The following is a 21,391-nucleotide window of genomic DNA, read 5'->3' as shown; positions in this document are numbered from 1 at the left end:
TTTAAAGACACAGTACGCCGCAAAGGGGCGGGAGCCGTCGATGAACGTCCTCCACATCTGCGTGGGTCCTTTCTTCCTCTGTGCCGTTGCTGTTTTCATTTACAATCCTTTTTTCTTTTTAAAATAATAAAATAAAAATAATGATAATGGCTTTAATAATGAAGAACAACCACAGCAACATAATCGTAATAATAATAATAATAATAATAATAATAATAATAATGGTCTTTCTGGCTCTTGAGCAGTGAAACTGTCGACGCTCTGATTCGCGATTGATGGATCTTAAATATTCACATCACATTGCAGGAAGACTGTGGAGGAGCGTGCACATCTGCAGCCAGGTAAATTCTGCTGGAATCCCTGCTGTCAATTCTCCGTCCGTCCTGAGGTGACCTCCGAATGCTTTCATCTGCAAGTCATTTTGAAATCACTCACAGTGTCTAATGACCAGCGACTAGTTGATGGATGAGAACATGGATGAGGGTTCTATAGTTAATCCTGTTTATTTGGGTTATACAGTAAGATTAACTGGAAGCAGGATATGTTCCCACTCCAGAACTCCTCTGCACATCTCTGGAGATGCTTCCCCCCAAAATTTTTGGGGCCTGGTTTTGGAGAACAACACTTCCTGTGTCTCTCCCTTGGCTGTCCAGATGTTCAGATATGCACTTGGGTCGCAGCCATTGGATGTGCAGCCTTTACTCGTAGCGTTTGTTTAATAAGCTCTTAGCCAGGTCACGGTGGAGGAGAGCACTCAAATACCTTGTAAATTATTATTTTTTAACCGTTTGCAGGGGGCTGTAGATGGAAGGATAATTATGCAGATTTAAAGATTAAAACATGTAAATCATATGGGATCTTAATTGAAACTACAACGAAATGTTGTCTTTATCTGCGCTCTTTGGATTTTCTGGGTTGTTGTGTCAATCGTGTTTACTCAAGCATGTGTTTGACTTGAAAAGTGTTCAAGGCCACTACGGAGAACTTGCCAATCTGGTTGAATATGTTTGAGAAAAATAATTCCAGTGACCAGAATGAGGTTAAATCAAATGTCAACAAAATAGAAAATAAAATAAAATGAATTTTGATTTTGGCAGGCAGCTGATTCAAAGATTATGACACGCAGACCCTTGCGACTCAAGTCTAACTAGTTTCTACAAGTTTGACCCTTGTTCCCCAAATCACAAACACACATTGAGAGCATTTTGGAGACAGCGTTCAGCATTTTTAGCAGTTACCGTATTGATGCTAAAAGATGGCTAGATTTCAGTTTAAAACTGCTGCAAACTCTGTCTGGGGACAAACAAACTCTGAAACACTTGCTTGACAGATGTGCTGGTAAATTTACATGCCAAGTCATATCAGTGCTCGCTTCCATTATAGTTTCAACATAAATGCCTGCTGGGGGGAAGCAGATGTGAGAGTGGAAAATCCTTAACGCTATGGACATTAGCACTGATTTATAGACACCGGGGTTAGAAATGAAATGCACCTATAATTATTTTCTAGTTGCTAAACATTGTTCCCATTTCTCTGACAGATGTTCTAATCTAAATTTAGCCACAAGTTAAACACCTCCAGTGGGAAGGCAGATCAGATGATAGAAAAGTAAACATGTGCATATCAGGAACAAGCACGGTCACAAGTCCACTTCAGGTGTTCTGAGGTAAAATTAGTTCAGGGACAGTTCCTTTACAATTTGTTTTCTTTTTGCCAGTTGAGCTAAAGTGCCCAGCTCCTTCCTGCAGCCGACAAACACATTTTGGGGCGTTTGACAAGCTCTTGTTTGTTGCTCATGCAATGCATGTGTCCACAAGTTGGACCAACAACAAGACTACAAGGCAGACGACGATTAAAACTTCTGATCTTCAAAATGTCAACTTGGTTTTAGCTCCTCAGTCTTTGGCAGCAGATTTTCCAAGGACTTGGATGTGACTTTGTTTTTCCTGCGATAGTAATTGATAGTAACAGCTCGTTTATCTCCCGGCATAACTTCACTCCTTTCTGTTCCACTGTCACAGTCCTACAGTGACTTTAGGATCCGCTTGCAGAGGCTGCAGCGTAAACAAGTTAGGCAAGACACCCAGTAAAATGTTTTAATTGTCACCAGAAAAAAAAAAAAAAAACCCTCAAGTTCTCATTTGGGCAACAGAAGAGTTCTTTATTGCTGTGTGTGTGTGTGCGCGTGCGTGTGTGTGTGTGCGGCTTTCACTCGTCCAGGATGGTTTCATAATATTCCACAGAAGGCTGTCTGATGACGGGAAGTGAGCTCACCCAGCTGGGGAGAGGCTACTACGTGCAGCAGGCTAACTCGGTAGGGGAGTGGCCTTCAGGAGAGGTGGGCCGGGCCAAAGCACTCGACCCAGAAGCCAGTGATGTGAACGTCCTCACACACACTTTGCCCCCCTTGTTCGTGTTGATATAAAAGAGAGAGAGAGAGGCTGCAGACAACACATACTGAAGGCTTCTGCAGGACGCAGTGATGGAGATGGCCCGCAGAGCGCCCTTTTGGGAGTTGTGGAGCAACAGGGAGGAGAGAGCGGCTCGCCTGGAGACAGCCAATCAGCTGAAACTTCTCCCGCCGCAGCTGTGAGTTAATTTTAAATTTCGTTTCCCCCTGTAACCATAGAACGTTTGCAACTCACTTTGCATTGTACAAATTGAAAAATTAAAAGGCACGGTGCTTTTATCCATGATGCGACCCAGCCCTGATCCTTCAGACCGTGATGTGATTATAACCTTGCATGTTAAGTCAACAGTAGGGTACTGTTCTCCAAAGCCTTGAAATTCATAGTATTTTTCTAAAATAAAACAAATGGAAATTATGAGGGGAAAAAAACAAGCAGGTTGTGACTATAGGCGCCTCCGCTGCATGGTATCAGGTTCTCAAGAACGAGATGAGACAATATGAGACAATAACAACATTACTACTAAGAAAACTACTGCTACTGTTTGCCCGAGTCAAAAAAAACGACAACAGGTGCATTTTGTCGCATGCATGACCTTAGCGTGAGCTTTAACTGTTTGACTTATTTCCACATATAAAAATAATGTTGTGTGTGTGTGTGTGTGTGTGTGTGTGTGTGTGTGTGTGTGTGTGCTGTCAGTGCGATTATTTACACCCTAAAATTTAACCAGCGGGGTGGCAACGGTGACAGTGGCTACCCTCTCAAAAACATGTACACGCAGGTAGCCGTCGTAGCCGTCGCAGCTAGGAGCAACGTCGTACATTTCGGTACGCCTCGTTGAGCTTGCACCCCCCCCTCGAGGCCACCCAATTTCTTTTTTTTTTTTTCAATACTGTTCCCACCACTGATGCAACGCTATACGTAATGGTCCGGTCCTCCTGTTGTTGACACAGCGCTTCCACTAGAGGGCGCCAGTTCCACCCGTTCAGCTCGCATCTGCTGAGTGTCCAGCAGCTTTGAGCTCTATTTTCTCTATTCTATTTCTATTCTCTATTCTCTATTTTCTATTATTTTATTTATTTCAGTCCCTCTGCCGCTTGCCGACATTCATCGCAAACTATGCTGCAATGTGACAGTCTTTGTCTTCCCAAGAGACCTTTAAATTTGAGACCCGTCGATACTAGACACAGCTATGTAAGCAGGTATGCTGCTGGTCTTTTCTTTGCTCTGCCTCTACCAAGAACTAATGCACTAAAGAGGACTACAATGTATAGAGCAGTAACATATTTGAATATACTTCCACCACATTTAACCATGATAAATAGCAAAGTAAGATTCAAGAAGAAATTAAGTAGCAGTGTCAAACAAAGGGACTTGCAGAGACTAAACAAACTAATAATAAAAAAAGGCTTCCTCTGTTATTGGTGTAGAGCAGGACTCTGTGATGTCCGTGGCTGATAGGAGAGCACTGCACAAACTGCTCGTGTGCATGAGTTGGTGATGGGGCAGAGGAACTGCTTTAGTGGGAGGCTACGCTCACTGAAGTGCTCCACTGAGAGACTTCGGAAGTCCTTCATGCCCAGAACCATTACACTTTTTAATGCCTCAAGAAGGAGGGAAGGGGAGCCGATCTATCTATAGGACGTCAGTTTCTAGTTGTTTGATTTATTCAGAAATTCTCATTGTGTAAAATGGAATGATATTTTTTGTTGAGCTATTTAAAGGTTGAATTCCATTGCATCTCAAATATTTTTTTGTCTTGATTTAGTTTTTTTTTTTTTTAATTGTAATGGTTGTATTTTGTGTGAACAGCGTTATTTGTATGTGATACATATCAGCCTAACTATCCCGAGCTGCCATCTAATCTAACTGAAGAAAGTGGTTTATCAATAAACCACTTTGTAAATGACCAAAGTGCAGGCTCCTCCTCCAAAATACTGAATGTGCTTCTGGGTTGTTCCTGCTCTCAGGGGGTCGTCATTTAGCTTGCTGCAGCCTGTCAGTTATGTTCGGCTCAATCATTTTTTATTTATTACTTTGGTTTAGATAAAACGTCCAAAACACAATTTAGTTCACAGTTGAATGTGAGTCTGGAAGCTTCTTTGAACGTTGTGGTGGTTCAAACCATAAACTCTGCTCGTAACTCTGCCGCCAGGAAACGGCTGCATGGCGACGATGGGGTCCGAGCAGCGCTGCAAAACACCAGGGTGGCATCTCTGCTGCCCCCTGTTGGCACGGAGGTGTTCAGATGCATCACGGCCGCCTCGCTGTGGGAGCTCCAACAACACCAGGCGACGAGGACGACGAGAGGGAAGAGGGAGAAAAACAAAGAGGTGCGCAACATGAGAATGACTTGCCAACAGACAATAACAAGAGACACTGCCAGTGATAGAATGCTCAACATTTGCAAAAACTGTGAAAAAAAAAAATCAGATTCCAGCAGCTAGGCACTTCCTCCAGGTGCGAGAGGCAACATTTACGTTACGGCCCTGCTGTGAGAGAGGCAAATACAAAACTCGGTCAGGACTGAAGATCTGGACTGAACTGTCCACTCTTTCATCATTTGACAGGAAGCAGGAAAGGACCAATCCAAACCTGCCTGGGACTTGGAGGCTGGGATGACGCTCCCATTCTTCTACGGGGATCCGCCCCCTGGCCGTCACAGGACACCACTGGAGGAGTTGGATCCCCACTTTAAGTCACAAGAGGTTGACGTTGATTACCGTTAGAAACGCCAGAGCGTATATTAATGTTTTGTTCCTGACCTCTGACCTTTGTCTTCACTCCAGACGTTCATCGTGCTCGGTAGCGGAAACATCATCCACCGGTTCAATACAGATCCGGCCCTTGGCCACCTGAGCGCCGCCAACCCGCTGAGGAGAGCGGCCATCTGGATCCTCAGCCACTGATATCTTTTTAGCACATCAACTGGATTGGTCAAAAAACAAAACAAAACTGCAGTTGTGGCTTTTTTTTAGATCCTTTGAAACTCTCAACAAACCTGCTTTTTTTCTTTTTGTAGTTAATCGTGTTTGTTTTTTGATTCATTATTTATTTTGTCTCTTTATAACTTTTTTCCATCCTGCCTGTATCATAATTGCATGTAAAAAAACTGCTTTAATGCATCGCTGAGTTTTTCCTTGACACTCACACTTTGTTTAGTTTCCTCATCCTGTTGACCGTCCTGGTCAACTGTGTCTTCATGGCAGTGCGGCTGGCATACCCGGAAGAAACTCAATCTTGGCACATGCCTATGGAGTGAGTGTGTCTCTCTGTGCGAGAGCGACTCTTTCCTCAGTTCCTCCCCAGTTAGGATTGAATTCAGTGGCACCAACACACACAGCACACTGAGGCCACATACACACACACAAAGAAAAAGGAGCGGGAAGACAAGAAAAAGCCCTGATCTCCAGCTCCTTTGCCTGGACTTTGCTGAAAATGAGTCACGGCACAAAACTGCGTCTTATTTGAGCGTTTAAAGATCAGGCAGCTCGGAGACAAAGAGGCGGTCTGTCCTCAGTCTGACATGTTCACATTATCGTCCACACTTCATCGAGCCGCCCCTCTGCTCTGCAGATAAAGAGCCGCTTAAGTTCAGTCGGTATGAACTTTGACTTGGATTTTCTGTTCCCAAGAAGTGAAACAGATGTTTTTCTCTCTGACATTGTGACAGACAAGAGAGAGAAACAGATCCGAAATGTGTGCTGCCTGCAGCGACACTCATTAGTGTCACAAAACTAGAAAAAAGGAATTTAGTATCTTCAGTTCTTTATAAAGCCCAAATTATTATTATTATTATTACTAGAGGGTGCTGCAGGAAGAAAGCAGAGCAGAGAACTTCAGCGCTCCTGGCGACAAAAGTCTACTGTACATTTCGCGCTTTCCAAGAGTTTATTTTCTTCCATTTGTGATTCTTCTTCCTCTCTCTGTGGACAGAATCGTGTTTACGGTCGTCTACACGCTGGAGGTCCTCGTTAAAGTGGTGTCCAGAGGCTTCTGTGTCGGCAGGTTCACCTTCCTCAGAGATCCATGGAACTGGCTGGACCTCGTGGTCATCACCATGGCGTAAGAATCAGCGAACGATGGATTTGTGTTGCACAAGTCAATGTTTTTGCCTTGAATTAAATTAAAAACATTCTAACCAATCCATGGGCCCTTTAAGCCTGTGCATTAGTCTTCGCCAGCTGACTTGCTTTTTAAAGGTGTCAATAATCACCCTGAAGTGGCAGAAGTGAAGATGAAGTCCACTGGAAATGGTGTGTGTATCTGCATTTCAGGTACCTGGGAATGTTTGTTCATCTGGACAAGTTGCTTGCTCTGACCACAATTTCACGAGTACTGAAGGTCATCCCGCTCATACCAGGTCAGTGTGTGCTGCATGTGTGTGTTTGAGTGAATTTGTGCCTTACCACTTTGAGACTTTGTAAACTCTGTCTGTCAGGTCTGAGGAAGTCGTTCCACGACTTTATGAAATTAACAAAGAGTCTGGCTGGCGTCTTTGTCCTGGCGGCGTTTGTCCTCACGGTCTTGAGCGTGGTCAGCCTGAGCCTTTACATGGGAAGCCTTCGGCAAAAATGCGTCAAGTGGTCGGCGTCGGGCAACTGGAGCAACGACTGGTCCCACGACAACAGTGACAATGACACAGATGACATCTCATTTGATTTCTTTCACCATGTGAACCGGCATGGTATGATGACAATCATGATGATGATGATGATGATGATGATGATGAAACAAATTGGCACACTGGCTAAGACATCTGGTTCGGTCAATAATGCATTCATGCAGCCATCTTGGTGATGCGCTGCCCCCTAGTTGTATGGAGTGAAAAATTTACTCAGCCTTCTGAGGTAAATAATGTCTCCTTGACCACGAGCCCGTCTGTCCATCTGTCTCTTCTCAGAAAACCACCACTTCCTGTTGGGTAATCTTGACCCTCTTCTGTGTGGAAACAGATCTGATGCCGGGTGTGTTTTCACACCGTCTCAGCCACACACACACACACACACACACACACACACACACACACCCACACACTGTAATGCTCACAACACAATGGGGCATGACGACAGACTGATCTAGCGCATCCCTGTCAACCTTTTCAGGCAATGTCCAACAGGTTGCACCTGTCTGAAAGCTGCCAGAAACCCAAACTACGGCTACACCTCCTTTGACAATTTTGGCTGGTCTCTGCTGTCCATCCTCAGACTGACGACTCAGGACTTCGTCGACAACCTCATGTTGCTGGTGAGTGCCAGAATGATGTATTTTCTCTAATGCTGCCGTAACCGCTTTGGATTCAAATGTTCACCAATGTGCCTGCAGACGCTACGAGCTAACGGGAAGAGCCAAATGATCGTCTTTGTGTTGGTGTTCTTCCCCGGCATCTTCCTTCTTGTCAGCCTGATCCTGTCTAAGTTTGTCATGGCGACCGGGGAATGGCTGGAGGCCCGCCTGGCTCAGGCCAGCCAGAAACACAAAGAGTTTGGTCAGATTGTGGAGGTGCTGAAGAGCAGAGAGCCAGGGGGGGAGGTAAGACTCCACATTGCAGCGATTTCTACGCACATGCATCTGACGTGTGTCCTTAGCCTGTGATAGAGAGAAGTCCACCCTTGACTTCTTCTTCTTGTGCCACTTGGACTGATGCTAGCATTATTTTATAAGTCTATTTCTTTCTTCAATCCTTACAGTCATGGAAAAATTTAAAAATTTCACTAAATCTCAATTTTCACTAAATTTCAATTCTGAAATATTTGCCAGAATTGTTATGTGTATGTGTTTCAAAAGCCAGATAGAACAGCACACTTGCTGCATATGGGTAAATGTGGGTGACTACATGTGAACAAAATGTACTTTTGTTTAATTTATTCCATTACATTATATGTTTTTTACAAAATGTACATGCAGCACTTTTGAGTGTCAGTGTATCGCTGGTATTGCAGGCTACCAGCATGACGGCGCTCTCAGAGACACAAATAGATGGAAATGAGAAGGACCGCGCCACGGGTGAAGGTATACAGAACAAATCTTTTTGGCTTGCTTCTTCATATGGTTGCACTCCTGCCACTTCCTCAGATGTATATGTGAAATACATCCTGTGGATTTGGGGAGGGGGAAACAACCCCTCACAGAAAAGCCATAATTTGCCTCTGAACTGAAAAGTCTTCACTCTAAATTTCAATGACACAGTCTGTGCGTAGCCCGTCATGTTCTTGTTCAGTGCATGGAACATAGAGAGTTCACCTGCACATGGTGTACATGCATTTATCGTCACCTGTTGTTTCAGGGTAGTGGAGGTGAAGCTCATGTTCTTGTCCACCTTGTTTTCTTTGTCTCATGTCGTGTTGCTTCCGTGTAGCCCAAGTCTGCTGTGCCTGCTGGGGTTGGCTCCGGCAGCGGCTCCACTCCATGGTCTCCAACCCCTTCTTCGACTTTGTGATTGTCCTCTGCCTCATCGTCAACATCATCATGATGGCCTCTGAACATTATCCAATGACGCATAATTTTGAGCATAGTTTGACCCTGTCTCATTTGGTTAGTGGCATAGCAAACAGAGCATGATGAAGTTTGTCAAGAGAGTGCTGTGTTGTGCAATTTGGGGTATTTAAGATGTCACTCCTATACTCTTGGTTTTCTTTAGTTCAGACAGATAATAGTTTAAACAGATGTTACCTGCTTGACAGTACCTCCAGTCTTCTTCAGAGGCGTCATCCGACGTGCTGCTGATGCGTCATTTAACAGCTGGCCGACTCGAACGGACCTACCAGAGCCCGTTGAGTCGGCCGTGCCTTCCCCGCCTTGGATGGTCTCTGGAGAAGCGAATTCCAGGTGTGCGAGAGGGTGTACGCCCCCTCGTCTCGGGTTGATGGCATTGCCCCCCCCTCCTCCTGATTTCAGTGGCTTCTTTTATCCACCGTTTCAGTTTGTTGGCCTCCATTGCGATGACTTGGAGACCAACAAACTGAAACGGTCAAGAGAGAACTAAAGAAAACCAAGAGTATATCTACCAAGAAAGACAGAATGAACATTTTCAATCTAGATTTCACGCCTACTGATGATTCCTCCTCCCTTTGACAAAATATATTGCTGACCATTTTACATCTCTTTCAGGTCTTCTTATTCATCTACACTGTTGAGATGTTGGTCAAAATGGTGGCATTGGGTCCACGTAACTACTTCAAGGTGAGAGCTACAAGCTGATAGGTGAGCACAGTGCAGATGACGCCGCTGTTTCCATGTTGACAGCATCCTGCCACTCTGTCGCCCTGGTTACAGGTGAGCTGGAATCTACTTGAGAGCACCATTGTTGTGGCAGGTTTAGTCGACCTGTGCCTGGCTGACGTTGAAATGTTCTACTCCATAAGAATCTTCTATCTGGTCAGTGTGACATTGCAAGATATTAAAAAATTACACTGACATGTCCCTCTTCCACCTCAGCTGGTTTCCTGGTCTTTTCCTCTGTCTTGCCCCTTTATCTGCTTTTCATTGGAACTTTTTCATCATCTGTCCCTGTGGCTACTTTCCCGTCCCTCTTGTTGTCCTTCTCACCTTTTCTGTCCGTCTGTCTCCCGCTTTTTTTGTTTTCTCACATCTCCTCCTATGTCTCTTGTCTTTCTGTCTGTCCCCATCCACCTGACCCAATGTCCCATCATCTGTCTTTCTTAAACTCCTTACCTCCCAATCTTCTCACCTTTTGGTTTGCATGATCGCCAGCATGACCTCCTGCTTTTTTCCACTTGTCCTCATGTCAAATTGCTCCCCCTGTCTCTTCAACTCTGTCCATGTCTTTAGCACCTGCTTTTCTTCTCACGCTGTCTGTCTTGTCATCTCCTGTGCAGCTGCGTATCTTCAGGTTGGCCCGTTGGTGGCCGCATTTTCATCTCCTCTTGAAGATCATGTGGGCGTCACTGAGAGCTTTGAGGAACCCAACGCTGCTCCTGGTCACTGCGAGCTCCATCTTCACATTGGTCGGCATGCAACTGTTCCAGAAGGACTATAAAAGCGGCGTATGTCGCATCTCACATGACTGTGAGCTGCCCCGCTGGCACATGGCTGATTTTTTCCACACCTTCATGCTCATCGTCAGGACCCTCCGTGGACAATGGATTGAATGTCTCTGGGACTGCATGGAGGTCATAGGGTCGATGTCAGGGCAGCTCTGGTGCTTGGGCTTTTTTTCGACAGTTGTGGTAGTGGGATACCTTCTGGTGAGTCAAGAGCCTATGGTTCTTGTGTATGACCCCAATGATTTGTCTCAGATTTGTCAATATCATGAAATTGGTTGGCTTTCTCGATTGGAAGAATTTTTTTTGTTTTTGTTAAGGAAAGAACATTCTGGTTCTGTTTCACAAATTCATGGGACCACCCGTGCATCAGTTTATAGAACGTCTCAGCACTACCCGAACAGTTCAAGTGTATTTAAGTTCAGTCACAATTATACCAAGTTACCGATGTCCCTGAGAGGATCCCTCCCTGAAATGTCTTTTTTCAGATCCTGAATCTCTTCCTGATCTTGCTGCTGACGCCGCTGAGCAGCGACAGTCTGTTGGCTGTTGGAATGGAGAAGAACAACAACCTGCACGCCGCCATCGCGCTGATCAAGGATGCCGCTGGTCAGGGTTGGAGCTGGATACGAGTTCTAACTGGAAACGAGGACGCAGGTTGAGACCTCAGTTTATATCTTAGCTTCCTCTGATGTGGTTCACAATTCCTCTGATGGTCTGATATTTTGTTTGCATTACTAGTTTGTGTATTTTGAAAGGTTTTTGGGGATATATTTTGCATCGATCCAGTTCCAAGCTGTGCCTAGTGGCAAACTGTGACATCTACATTTTATTTGCAGTCACCGAGCATCAAGGAGACAAAAGGAAGGATTACATGTCTTTGGAAGTGGTGCCTGAAGATGAGTCAAAGGAAACAGAAGTCATGGAGGAGGACGAGCAGACCAAGGTAAATCATTTGAATCCGGTTTCCATTAAGTTTTGCACATTCATATTTATCGCAGAGGTCAAAGGTATGTGAGAGTTTATGTGAGAGTTTAATTGTCAACATCATATTGTCTCTCAATAAGAGTACGATGATGAAACATGTGATTTATTTTGCTTTTCTGTTGTTTGCCAAGGCCAAAGACGTTCTAAAACAAGTCAATCATGAAGGCAGAGGCACTGAGGAACATCGGGGAGACAAATTAGAGGACTGCTGCTGCCAATGTATGAGTCTTTCTTTTTAAGAGCAATGAAACAACCCCACCGGCCAATCAGCTTTAAACATCATCTCCAATGATGCTGTGTGTGCCAGGTTGTTACCGATGCTGCCCGTTGGATGTAGACACATCCCAGGGTGGAGGGAAAATTTGGTCTAACTTCAGGAGAGCCTGTTTCGTCTTCGCCCAGAGCAAATGCTTTGACGTCTTCATCATCGTGATCATCTTCCTGAGCAGCATCGGCATGGTAAACAACAACACCATTCGCCAGTTTTCTGTCACAGCTAAATCGTAGCTGTAGCTCTACCTCTTTCAAGTGTACTGATTACCCCTTCAATATTCAGTGCTTCCCTAAAACATTTCAGATTAGGGTTTTTCAAGATGGCTTTGTGAGGAATAATAGGTGATACCTCAGCAGTCCCGCTGCCTGAAGTCATTACAAATCAGCATTGCCATTTCATTTACAGAACACTGGGTCTTGAGGTTGTAAATTGTTAGCAAGTGCTCCACGTGCGAATCATGCTTTTTGCTGAATACATTAGAACATGATATATTTTTTTTATGATAAATGTACCAAGAGATTATATGAAAGCTCTGTGTGCTGCAGCCCGTACTAAGATGTATCTTGTGAGCCAACTAACTTGTGAGCCAACTAACTTGTGCAAGTGCTAATAGGACTGTGTATGTGAACAGATGCTGGAGAACGATTACCTGCTTGGGAGACCAGTCCTGCACATGGTGTTGAACATAGCTGACATTCTGTTCACCTGCCTCTTCCTGATGGAAATGCTTATCAAGTGGATCGGCTTTGGGCTGAAGAAATACTTCAGCGACCCCTGGTGCTGGCTTGACTTCCTGATTTTAGATGTAAGACTTGTCAATGGTTTTGTCACTCATTTAATTTGATTATTTCATTGTGTGTACAATTTGTAACTTTATTAAGACCCCCTTTTCTAGGGATTATGCAACACTAAATTAACTGTCAGTCATCTCTTTGTGTCGTCGTGACACTAAGTTACACTAAGCATCTGTCACTCATCTTTGTGTTGTTGTCTGTCACACTAAATTATATTAAGCAGCTGTAACCAAGTCTGAACCTTTCTGCCTCACCTGAGAAATGATGTCATCAGCAGGTGTGTTGTACCTTCTAGGTGTTTCTATTGTTCATAATGGCTGACAAATTGGAATTTTCAACACTGGTAACCTTACGGTTCTTGAGAAGTCTGAGAGCTTTGGGGCCCCTGAGGCTTCTGTCTCGTTTCCAGGGCTTAAAGGTGAGGCGCACTTACACACCAAGTATTCCGACACACACATTTGCCCAACAGAATGTGTATTTCTTTTTTTTTCATATCACAGGTCACAACAGTTTACCACTGTTAGTCACTCTGTCCTTATCCCTGTCTTTGTACAGCTGGTAGTTCAGGTTCTGGTCCAAGCCATCCCAACCATGTTTTCTGGGCTGCTGGTCACAATGACAGTCTGGTTGGTCTTTAGCATTATGGGCTCACATATGTTTGCTGGAACATTCCACTACTGTTTCAACGAGACATCGGAGGAATACTTCCTTGCCAACTTAGTAGAAAACAAGAGCACCTGCTACAGTCTGATAAGTGAAAACGACACTCAAGTCAGGTGGAAGAACCTCAAGTACAACTTTGACAACACGATGAATGGATACGTGTCGTTGATGCATCTGGTCAGTGTTACCACCCGGCATTCACACTAGAAGTAAATGAGACAATGCTTGAAAACTGAAAACAAAGTCGCACCAATCATATATTTTCAGTTACAGAGCTTAGATTTTAGAAGCTAATGCTATCTGGATATTAAAGAGCTTCAACATCTACTAGCTGATGACTCTGAATATTCCCAGTTTTTGATGAAGCTGTTTTTGTAATCATTCTTTCAGGCATTTTCAGGAGACATGTATGATATCATGTACGCTGCCACGGACGCCAGACAGGTTAGTGCACCAGCAGGGCTGGTACTGAGGCAGGCATGTATTGCTACTGTATCTTTATTAAACTGAGGCTGGAAATGCTGTGGCCAATGATAGATTCAAGTATCGCAACAGCTCTTGGTGCTGCTACTGCTGGTTTTGTTAGCAAGAGAACCCTATGACTACTTGCACTGCTGCCATCTGGCTCCTGCGAACCACAATACTGTGTAATACTGACTGTTATGAGTTGCTGTCGTCTCCCCTGCGGAGGCAAACTCTATTAAATGGTGAACAGTTAGTAAGGGAGAAGTTAACATAAGCAGAGGAAATTAGAGTGTCAGGTGTTGCTCTTGAAGTGCAGCACTGTTCGCTGTCTAAGTTCAGCTTGCTGACTTTGTGTTTGCAGGTGGAGATGCAACCAGTCTACGAGTACAACTTATATGTGTACCTGTACTTCGTCGTCTTTGCCATCAGCTGCTTCTGCACTTTAAATTTCTTCCTCCGATTCATCATGGCCAGTCTGCAAAAAGCTAAGATATGTATTTACGTGTTGGTAACTTTCTTTGTGACCACTTTAACTTTCAATTATTTCCTGTCCTTTTGTCCAACCTAAACCAAAACCTTTAGCCTGATACACTGAAACCTGACCTATAAACCTAACCTCAGTTCAATGAAATGTGTTGTTGCCATGCCTCCTAAACGTTTTTTCCATTACTAAGTTTCACCTCGCATACAATGTTGGGCTTTCTTTTCATTTTGGTTTGTGTTTACTGTCGACTTTACATGGTAGGGAACCACATTTTCATGACAGAGGAGCAGCTGTTGCTTTCACGGGCCATGAGGAGGCTATTCCCCTGGAAAACTTGTAAAACTGCTCCAAGACCTCAGGTGAGCATCACTTCCTGTAAGACCAACTCAAAAGTATCAAGTAATGTACAGGTGTGGAGTGGAAGAATTGAGCTTCAAAGAAACTTGAACAAACCTAAATATGCTTTCAATGCAATGGTGCATAGTTTGAATGAAATTAATGGACAACACCATAAAGTCAGCATTGTCCAATCTCTCTGTCCTCAGAACCAGTTCCAGGCTTGGGTCTTCGACCTGGTGACCAAACCACATTTTGAAATGGTCATGGTGGCTGTGATCTGCCTGAACATTTTGTGTATGACAGTGGAATCAGATGATCAGAGCATGCTGGCAGAGGAGGTCCTCTACTTTCTCCACTTCAGCTTCCTAATCATCTTCCTCCTGGAATTTATTATCAAAGTCATCGCGCTCAGAAAACACTACTTCCAAGACTACTGGAACGTTGCAGATTTTATTATCCTCGTCATTTGTATTGCCGGCAAGTTATTCTCATGTCTCACATCATTATCTTGTTTTTATACTTTTAAAAGAATTAGAAACATTTCTATTGTCAGACTTAAACTTAATATCCTTGACTTTGAAACTTTAGAAGATAAGAACCGCTGCTCCGATACCTCCAACTACCTACAGGGAACTAAGTCAACGCTAGAAAAGGAAGGTCAAGGAGCTCCAGCAGTTAGTTACCAAGTTTGTTGAGGTTTTATATGTGCGGGATACGTTTGTGACCTCTAATTACTAGTTTTTAAGGGCAACTAAGGAGAGTAAGGCAGCTAACTGAAAGGCAAACATCTTCTCTTCGACTTTATCTTTACATCGACCTTGTTCAGATTGGTTGAATCAAACCACAGAGCCTTCAACCTGCCACCAGGTATGTTTGCATCACTTGGTCAAGTGCCCTGGCACTAACTAACCAGATGCTGATCTGCTCAAAAGCGACAGCAAGAAATTGCCCCCATGGTTAATTGTGGGTTTGTATCCTTTGCCAAGATTTGTGTCAGGGGACAAATGTAGAGACTTATTGAATGATGGCGTAATACACTATAGTAGTGTGTCACATTTAATAACATTGTCATTAGATAACATTCATTATGCCACATGCTACTATAATTAAGAACAGTCAGGGGGCCTTTGCTGGATTGTTGGCCTTTTCAATTCTGAAGCGAGTGAAAATTGAATAAAATAAGATTAAAAGAAAAGTCCAAGCCTCACTAAGGCAGCAGAAGGTGTAGCAGCAATGCCAACACTGTTGTGTGTTCACCTCGGTGCTGTTATTTGTCCCTTCAGGTTTCTTTATATCTGACGTACTGGAGAAGTACTTCATGGGTCCATTCCACGGCACTCCCCTCATCGCTCTGCTGCGATTGGCTCGCGTGTGCCGACTTCTCTACGTCATACACTGCACCAGGGGCATACGGAGGCTGCTTATGGGATTTGTGATGTCACTTCCTGCCCTCTTCAACATTGTGACAGTCCTCCTACTCTTCAAGGTCACCTTTGCCCTTTTCGCCATGTTTAACTTTGCCCATGTTGGGCAGGAGCCATTTGTCACCGAATTTAACAACTTCAACACCTTCAGAAACAGCATGAGCTCCATGTTTTTGGTCAGTGTAAGCGGTGGCTGGAGCCTTTTGCTGTATCCAATGATGAACACGCCTCCAGACTGTGACCCTTTAAAAGAGAACCCGGGACTGGCAGTGCCTGGAGACTGTGGCCAGCCAGGACTGTCCATCGCCTTCTTTGCCAGCTACCTCACTCTGAGTTTTCTGCTTGCCATTTGCCTCTACCTCACTGTCATCCTGGGGACATACAACTCTGAGGACAATGAAATTATGAGTAACGAAGACCTGCAGATGTTTTACAACACTTGGATGAAATATGACCTGGACGCTTCACTGTTTATACCATACAGGTGAGTCCAGACTTCACACTGGCAGGTTAACAGTACCACAACTGTTTTGGTTTGTTTTAGTTTTCTTCCACTGTACGGTTAGGAAGGTCATGGATTTAATTCCCAGGCTCGGCATCTTTCTGTGAGAAGATTACATGCTCTCCTACAGTCCACATTGGTAGCTGACCTGGGTTCTGCTCTATTATCACCTCCAGTCCTAGCCATTTTAGATGGGTTCTTTACTCCAATAATTGGCCAGACTTTATTGAAGTTGTTGTGCATTCCATAGCAAGCTGTCAGAGTTCTGCGACAGTCTGCAGGATCCTCTGAGAATTCCCAAACCAAACGCCATCAAGCTGATCCACATGGATCTGCCTCTGTGTATTGGAGACAAGGTTCACTTCCTTGACGTCCTCCTGTCTCTCATCAAGCAGGTAAGATCACCCGATCACTGAGTTACACGTGCTCCAGACCAATCTCTCAATAGTGACTTTGATCATCTTTTTTGTGATCCCTGTAGGTATCAGATGATGTCACTGGAATGGTGTCTCTTAAAGCCAGGGTGGAGAAAAGGTTCAAGATAAACTCAACCCAGGTGTTGTGCTTTTGGGCATTTTTATTTTAGAATTCCAATGTTCTTTGTTGCTGGGTTGCACCAAAAGTGCAGGCCGAGCAAAAGGCACTGCAGAAGGTTTGCAAACCAACAACAATCTTTGGCTGTTGTTACCTCTAGGAGTCATATGAGCCAATCGGCAGCACCCTGCGGAGGAAACGGGAGGAGGTGGCGGCACAGGTGATCCAGAGAGCGTACAGGAAAGGCCTCCGACAGAATGGCGAGGGCAAGAAGGCCAAAGTGGAGCCTGTCAATGGCGTTTGAGGCTTGTCACACCAGGATGGTGAATTCACCTCAACACAACCAACCATGGTATCGTCAGGCCGCGGGACTCCAAGTCTTGAGCTATTCAAATGTAAACTGCTCATACGTCGTGTGCCTTGAGCCCTATGACATAAGGGGAATCTTGTCTTTTGAGCAGATTTTACATTTATCATTGAGCGCTGCAGAAAAGAATGTTCACCACTACAATCAAATGTAATCACTAATCCCTGTTAATACGAACATGTTCAAATACGTATATATACATACATATTTAATGGCTCCATACTCTTACCTATTCATAACATTCCAAGATAAGACAGAGGGAGACACACACACTCACACAGTAGCGTGTTTGCCTTTAGCACTAATGACTCACCTTACCTACTTAATAGTTAATGTTTATTTAGAAAATACTGCATTGTTTTGAAAATATTGTCATTTTACTTAAATGTCCCATACTGTGGAAGATTCTGTAAATCCAACATTGACAAGCATTTTGGGCACATTTAATCTGTCTGTAGTCCTTACTTTCACTCGAGTCCAGGATAAAATATGAACTTAAGAATGGGAAGATGGCACCTTTAAGGATTTTTACAATATTACAGCAAGATGATAATTATCAAGAATTCAATTCAAAGTGTATTTCCATTGTGTATTTTTCAAATAAAGTAAACCTACTAAAAACATTCATTAAATTGTATACATTTCTAATGTCTTGGCTGTTAAACGTTTTGTTGGTTTATCTGGGTGGCTGCTGCCAATGTGTGACAGCAGCCACTCATTGGTGTGTGGATGTGTGTGTGAATGGGTGAATGAGAGGCCACTGTAAAGCGCTTTGGGGTACTGTGAAGGTGCTGGAAAAGCGCTATATAAGTGCAGTCCATTTACCCGTTACCATTTACCATCTGATGAAATCATATAACACGACAATTTAAAAATCATACATGGGCAAATTTCCGTATCGGATATTAACACGTCTAATATATAGTGCCTCCCAGCTTTTTGTATTGACATGTGACTCCACAGAGCTGACAGTGGCAGCCACAGAGGTGAATGCGGAGGATTTCTGCTTCAATCTACGTTAGTTAGCACCAAGTTACACGGTAGAACTCACTCAGACTGTAAAATCTGCACCGACTCTTTCAATGTTGAGTCCCGGGTCTGGCGGACAGCAGCGCGGCTTGCCAGGTGTCAGCAACATGGCAGTACATCCTTGTGGCGCTACTTGATATTGCAGTTATAGAGTCAACACAGCGCTGTCATAGTTGGTCGCACAAACGGCTTCGATTCCGTCGTTGGCTCAAAACAATTCACATGGAGGTGTGGATATATTCACTTTCGAAACATTTCTTAAACCCGAAACGCCATGAATATCAGCAGCCTGTCAGTTCCGGACTCTCCACGAATCAAGACACTCACCGCAGTGACCCGGAAACTTATCACACGGACCAACCAATAAAGAACTAAACTACCTCGTAGGCTGCGAGTCTCTTTAAAAGGACCAGTTTCATTCTTCTGCTTCTATTTATTTATTTATTTATTTATTTATTTATTTTAAATAATTATTCCGCCCCTTAAGACTGCTGGCGAAACACCTTTTTAGATAAACAACTTAGGATGTTTTGTCGATGACAAAATATATGCAGAAAAAGTATAAACATGGACATAAACATTAGACAAAAAGTTAAAGAAGCAAAATGAAATGTCTCAAGGTTGAATAATAATAGACAATATATTTTTTTCCACACAAACTTTTTGTTTTGTCAATATAAACTTTTGTCAATATTTTCAAAGTAAGACATCAATATGACTTTGAAAACAATGATAATTGCTCATTGGTAAGCAAATTTGGAACAGCAAATGTGAAAGTTGCTATCATTAAGACAAGATGAACTACTCAACAGTAGAGCCGTGGATAAAGAGATCTTTACACATGGAAATCCTTCCTCTTTTTTCAGCTGTTTGACCTGAAGTAGCTTTTCCCCTGAAACTTCGGCTGGCAGCAGCTATCCTGCACATTTCTCCTCCAAAAGTTCTGATTGGCCCTCAGACTGACTGATGAATGGATTCAGATCGTCGCAAGGCAGGTCTATCAGAATGGAGCAAAGGAACTACAGAGAGTTGCCTTGCTGGACTGTCACTATAAAAAAAAAAAGAAGAAGCATTTTTTTTTTATCTTTTCTAAAATAATTATATTATCTACCAGGTTGTTTCTATTCCATTGATTCTATTTATTTAAAGTACAAGCAGCTGAATGTGTCATTTTCATGACCAATATTTTGAAAAAAGGGTTTTGAAGCAGACTTTCATTTGCTTTTTTTTTTTTTTTTTTTTGCCTTCCACCCCATCAACCCTCCCCCCTGCTGCTGTGTTGTTGTAGTGATTTGAGAGGATGTGTCGCTGGGAGAGCGAAAATGAATGAAAGCACACAGCACAAGAAAATTTTAGGAAACAGGATTTATTGGCAGCCTTTTACATGCAGGAGTCCATGATGCGCTTCATGCTCATGAAGCTGGTGTTGCTCATGCCCATGTGGCTGAAGTTCCTGTACTCTCCGGGCCTGACGTACAGCATCCTGCCCCTGAAGTTGGGCTGCTCGTACATCAGCCAGTGTCCATCCATCACCTGGCAGGACATGCAGGCGGACATGCGGTAGCGCTCCTGGATGCTCTCGCAGTCGTCCATCAGCTCATGCACCTGGCCACCGAAGTTCTCCCTCTCGGAGATCTTCATCCTGAACTGTCCGCGGTGCTGAAACACGCAGACGGCAAAACAACAGTCAACCAATCCGTGTGTGCACCAGGACCTACCTTTACGGCTGGGGGTGGGGGTGGAGCCGCTTACCTTGGGGATCATGCGGCAAGAGCGAATGCAGTCGCTCATTCCCATCATGCTCATGTAGTCGGAGTAGTCGCCCCTCCTCAGCAGGTACTGGTTGCCCATGAAGTTGGTACGGTCGTAGACGATGAAGCAGCCACGCTCCACCCTGCAGGAGTGACACCTGCTCAGGTAGGAGGACATGTCGGCGCAGTCGCTGCTGCACTCGTAGGAGCGACCCTGGAAGTTCCTGTCCTCGTAGAAGACGATCTGGGCGGAAGACAACGACACGATCATCACAGCCATTCTGAGCCCTCACACAGTTCTTTTCCTGTCAGCTATTCTGTCAGGTCTTCTGTTTTTTTTGTTTTTGTTTTTTAAAAAGACATTTGAACAGCTTACATATGACAATTTTGCAGAATTTGGAAATAATAAGTGTTGTGTTAGTTCTGCACACACAAAAAACAAAAAAACTATCTTCAAAAACATACATTTAATGACAAAATTGATTTTAAGAAAATAATTATACAGTAAATATAATAATATAAATAACTAAATGAATCGTATTAATTAAAAGTACAGATCAATTGCGAACATGTTTTTTTCCTAATGCTGTGATGGTGAGGGTTCAGTCAGCTCAAAGAAATATTCCTTATTATTTTTCCAAAAGGATTATCATTTTCTATTTGTATGTCCCGTTTAGGTTTTTTACACTTATACTATATTTTTAAACATCCTCCAAACCAGGTCTAAATGAACCAGCAAAGAGAGCCACAGAATCAGTTAATTCAAAAATAGTTTTGTAAAGGAAGAATTTTTTAAAATCTTATCTTTTATACGTTTGCCAAACCTGTTTGACTTGAGTTCCAACACAAACATAGTATTTTTCTGAACGCTGCTTTTTTTTTTTTTTTTTTTGCGGTGAAACAAGAGAGAAAAACACGCCTGGGAAAGTTGTGAACTATGTGTGAAATCCAGCTGTGTGAAATCACCCGCAGCTCACTCTCCCGGGCGTGCACTGAACGGACCGCTGTGATTTGTGAAGTGAGGCATGCTGGGACTTACCCTGCTCATCATGTTCATATCGGTGGCGGACATGTTGGTCAGTTGTTGTGCTGTCAGACGGTGGACTGCCTTCATACCTGCAGCGGCTCCAGGCTTTTATGCACCTGAGCGACATGCAGCCGCTTTGTGTGTCGGAGCGCCGAGTCAGCACGGCCACAAAGCCTCTTTGAAAGGGTTAACAATGAGCCCACCGGTGTGTGTGAGGCCTCCTGCTGCCGTCATCAGTGGCAGCGCAAACAACCCACCTGTCTACATCTTCACACTATAGAGCGCATTGTTGGAATTTCTTAAAAACCAAGATTTGGTAAAAACAAAACAAAGTAAACAA

The 21,391-nt window shown here is 43.8% G+C and overlaps 3 protein-coding genes across 5 annotated transcripts; 2 read left to right on the top strand and 1 right to left on the bottom strand.

Moving 5' to 3' along the window:
• Window positions 1-2,398: 2,398 nt before the first annotated feature.
• LOC142889948 (sodium channel protein type 4 subunit alpha B-like) lies at window positions 2,399-15,448 on the top strand. Of its 3 annotated transcripts, none has more exons than XM_076028643.1 (27): window positions 2,399-2,589; window positions 4,564-4,741; window positions 4,979-5,116; window positions 5,198-5,316; window positions 5,562-5,666; window positions 6,345-6,473; window positions 6,686-6,771; window positions 6,850-7,095; window positions 7,312-7,375; window positions 7,514-7,655; window positions 7,734-7,940; window positions 8,351-8,420; window positions 8,767-8,942; window positions 9,519-9,590; window positions 9,684-9,785; window positions 10,247-10,615; window positions 10,900-11,020; window positions 11,251-11,357; window positions 11,530-11,617; window positions 11,706-11,857; window positions 12,304-12,477; window positions 12,762-12,884; window positions 13,022-13,306; window positions 13,520-13,573; window positions 13,956-14,079; window positions 14,328-14,437; window positions 14,624-15,448. In XM_076028643.1, exons 1-27 carry the CDS (start codon window positions 2,483-2,485, stop codon window positions 15,110-15,112), a joined length of 4,137 nt encoding a protein of 1,378 aa, XP_075884758.1. In that variant the 5' UTR covers window positions 2,399-2,482; the 3' UTR covers window positions 15,113-15,448. The 3 variants fall into 3 exon arrangements, 2 of the variants coding, with proteins under 2 accessions (XP_075884758.1, XP_075884757.1); XM_076028642.1 differs by having other exon boundaries at window positions 10,900-11,068; XR_012927025.1 differs by lacking the exon at window positions 13,956-14,079 and having other exon boundaries at window positions 2,400-2,589; window positions 10,900-11,068; window positions 14,340-14,437; window positions 14,624-14,750.
• Window positions 15,449-15,463: 15 nt separating this feature from the next.
• On the top strand, window positions 15,464-17,890 carry LOC142889949 (sodium channel protein type 4 subunit alpha B-like). The gene is made up of 4 exons (XM_076028644.1): window positions 15,464-16,325; window positions 16,594-16,738; window positions 16,825-16,899; window positions 17,038-17,890. The coding sequence occupies exons 1-4, from the start codon at window positions 15,736-15,738 to the stop codon at window positions 17,179-17,181; spliced, it is 954 nt and encodes a 317-aa protein (XP_075884759.1). The 5' UTR covers window positions 15,464-15,735; the 3' UTR covers window positions 17,182-17,890.
• Window positions 17,891-19,623: 1,733 nt separating this feature from the next.
• Window positions 19,624-21,204, bottom strand: LOC142889945 (gamma-crystallin M3-like). The gene is made up of 3 exons (XM_076028640.1): window positions 21,064-21,204; window positions 20,026-20,268; window positions 19,624-19,932 (listed from the first exon to the last, which is right to left on the bottom strand). The coding sequence occupies exons 1-3, from the start codon at window positions 21,136-21,138 to the stop codon at window positions 19,654-19,656; spliced, it is 597 nt and encodes a 198-aa protein (XP_075884755.1). The 5' UTR covers window positions 21,139-21,204; the 3' UTR covers window positions 19,624-19,653.
• Between the last annotated feature and the right edge of the window lie 187 nt (window positions 21,205-21,391).

The sequence above is a fragment of the Nelusetta ayraudi genome, unplaced genomic scaffold (genome assembly GCF_046127955.1).
Source record: "Nelusetta ayraudi isolate G7.1 ecotype Tasmania unplaced genomic scaffold, CSIRO-AGI_Nayr_v1 ptg000026l, whole genome shotgun sequence".
Taxonomy (NCBI): Eukaryota; Metazoa; Chordata; class Actinopteri; order Tetraodontiformes; family Monacanthidae; genus Nelusetta; species Nelusetta ayraudi.
Note: the sequence above shows the minus strand (reverse complement) of the source record. Positions and strands in the feature narration are given on the sequence as shown.

What these genes read in the sequence shown, in the direction of transcription:
- LOC142889945 (XM_076028640.1), bottom strand. Translation starts at nt 21,138, where the DNA reads ATGAAGGCAGTCCACCGTCTGACAGCACAACAACTGACCAACATGTCC. An exon ending in ATATGAACATGATGAGCAGG is followed by an intron (nt 20,269 to 21,063) that starts GTAAGTCCCAGC and finishes TCTTCCGCCCAG; the next exon opens with ATCGTCTTCTACGAGGACAG. An exon ending in CTTGCCGCATGATCCCCAAG is followed by an intron (nt 19,933 to 20,025) that starts GTAAGCGGCTCC and finishes TGCGTGTTTCAG; the next exon opens with CACCGCGGACAGTTCAGGAT.
- LOC142889949 (XM_076028644.1), top strand. Translation starts at nt 15,736, where the DNA reads ATGGGTCCATTCCACGGCACTCCCCTCATCGCTCTGCTGCGATTGGCT. An exon ending in TCACTGTTTATACCATACAG is followed by an intron (nt 16,326 to 16,593) that starts GTGAGTCCAGAC and finishes TGCATTCCATAG; the next exon opens with CAAGCTGTCAGAGTTCTGCG. An exon ending in TCCTGTCTCTCATCAAGCAG is followed by an intron (nt 16,739 to 16,824) that starts GTAAGATCACCC and finishes TGATCCCTGTAG; the next exon opens with GTATCAGATGATGTCACTGG.
- LOC142889948 (XM_076028642.1), top strand. Translation starts at nt 2,483, where the DNA reads ATGGAGATGGCCCGCAGAGCGCCCTTTTGGGAGTTGTGGAGCAACAGG. An exon ending in AGGAGGACGAGCAGACCAAG is followed by an intron (nt 11,358 to 11,529) that starts GTAAATCATTTG and finishes TTGTTTGCCAAG; the next exon opens with GCCAAAGACGTTCTAAAACA. An exon ending in CTCGTTTCCAGGGCTTAAAG is followed by an intron (nt 12,885 to 13,021) that starts GTGAGGCGCACT and finishes GTCTTTGTACAG; the next exon opens with CTGGTAGTTCAGGTTCTGGT.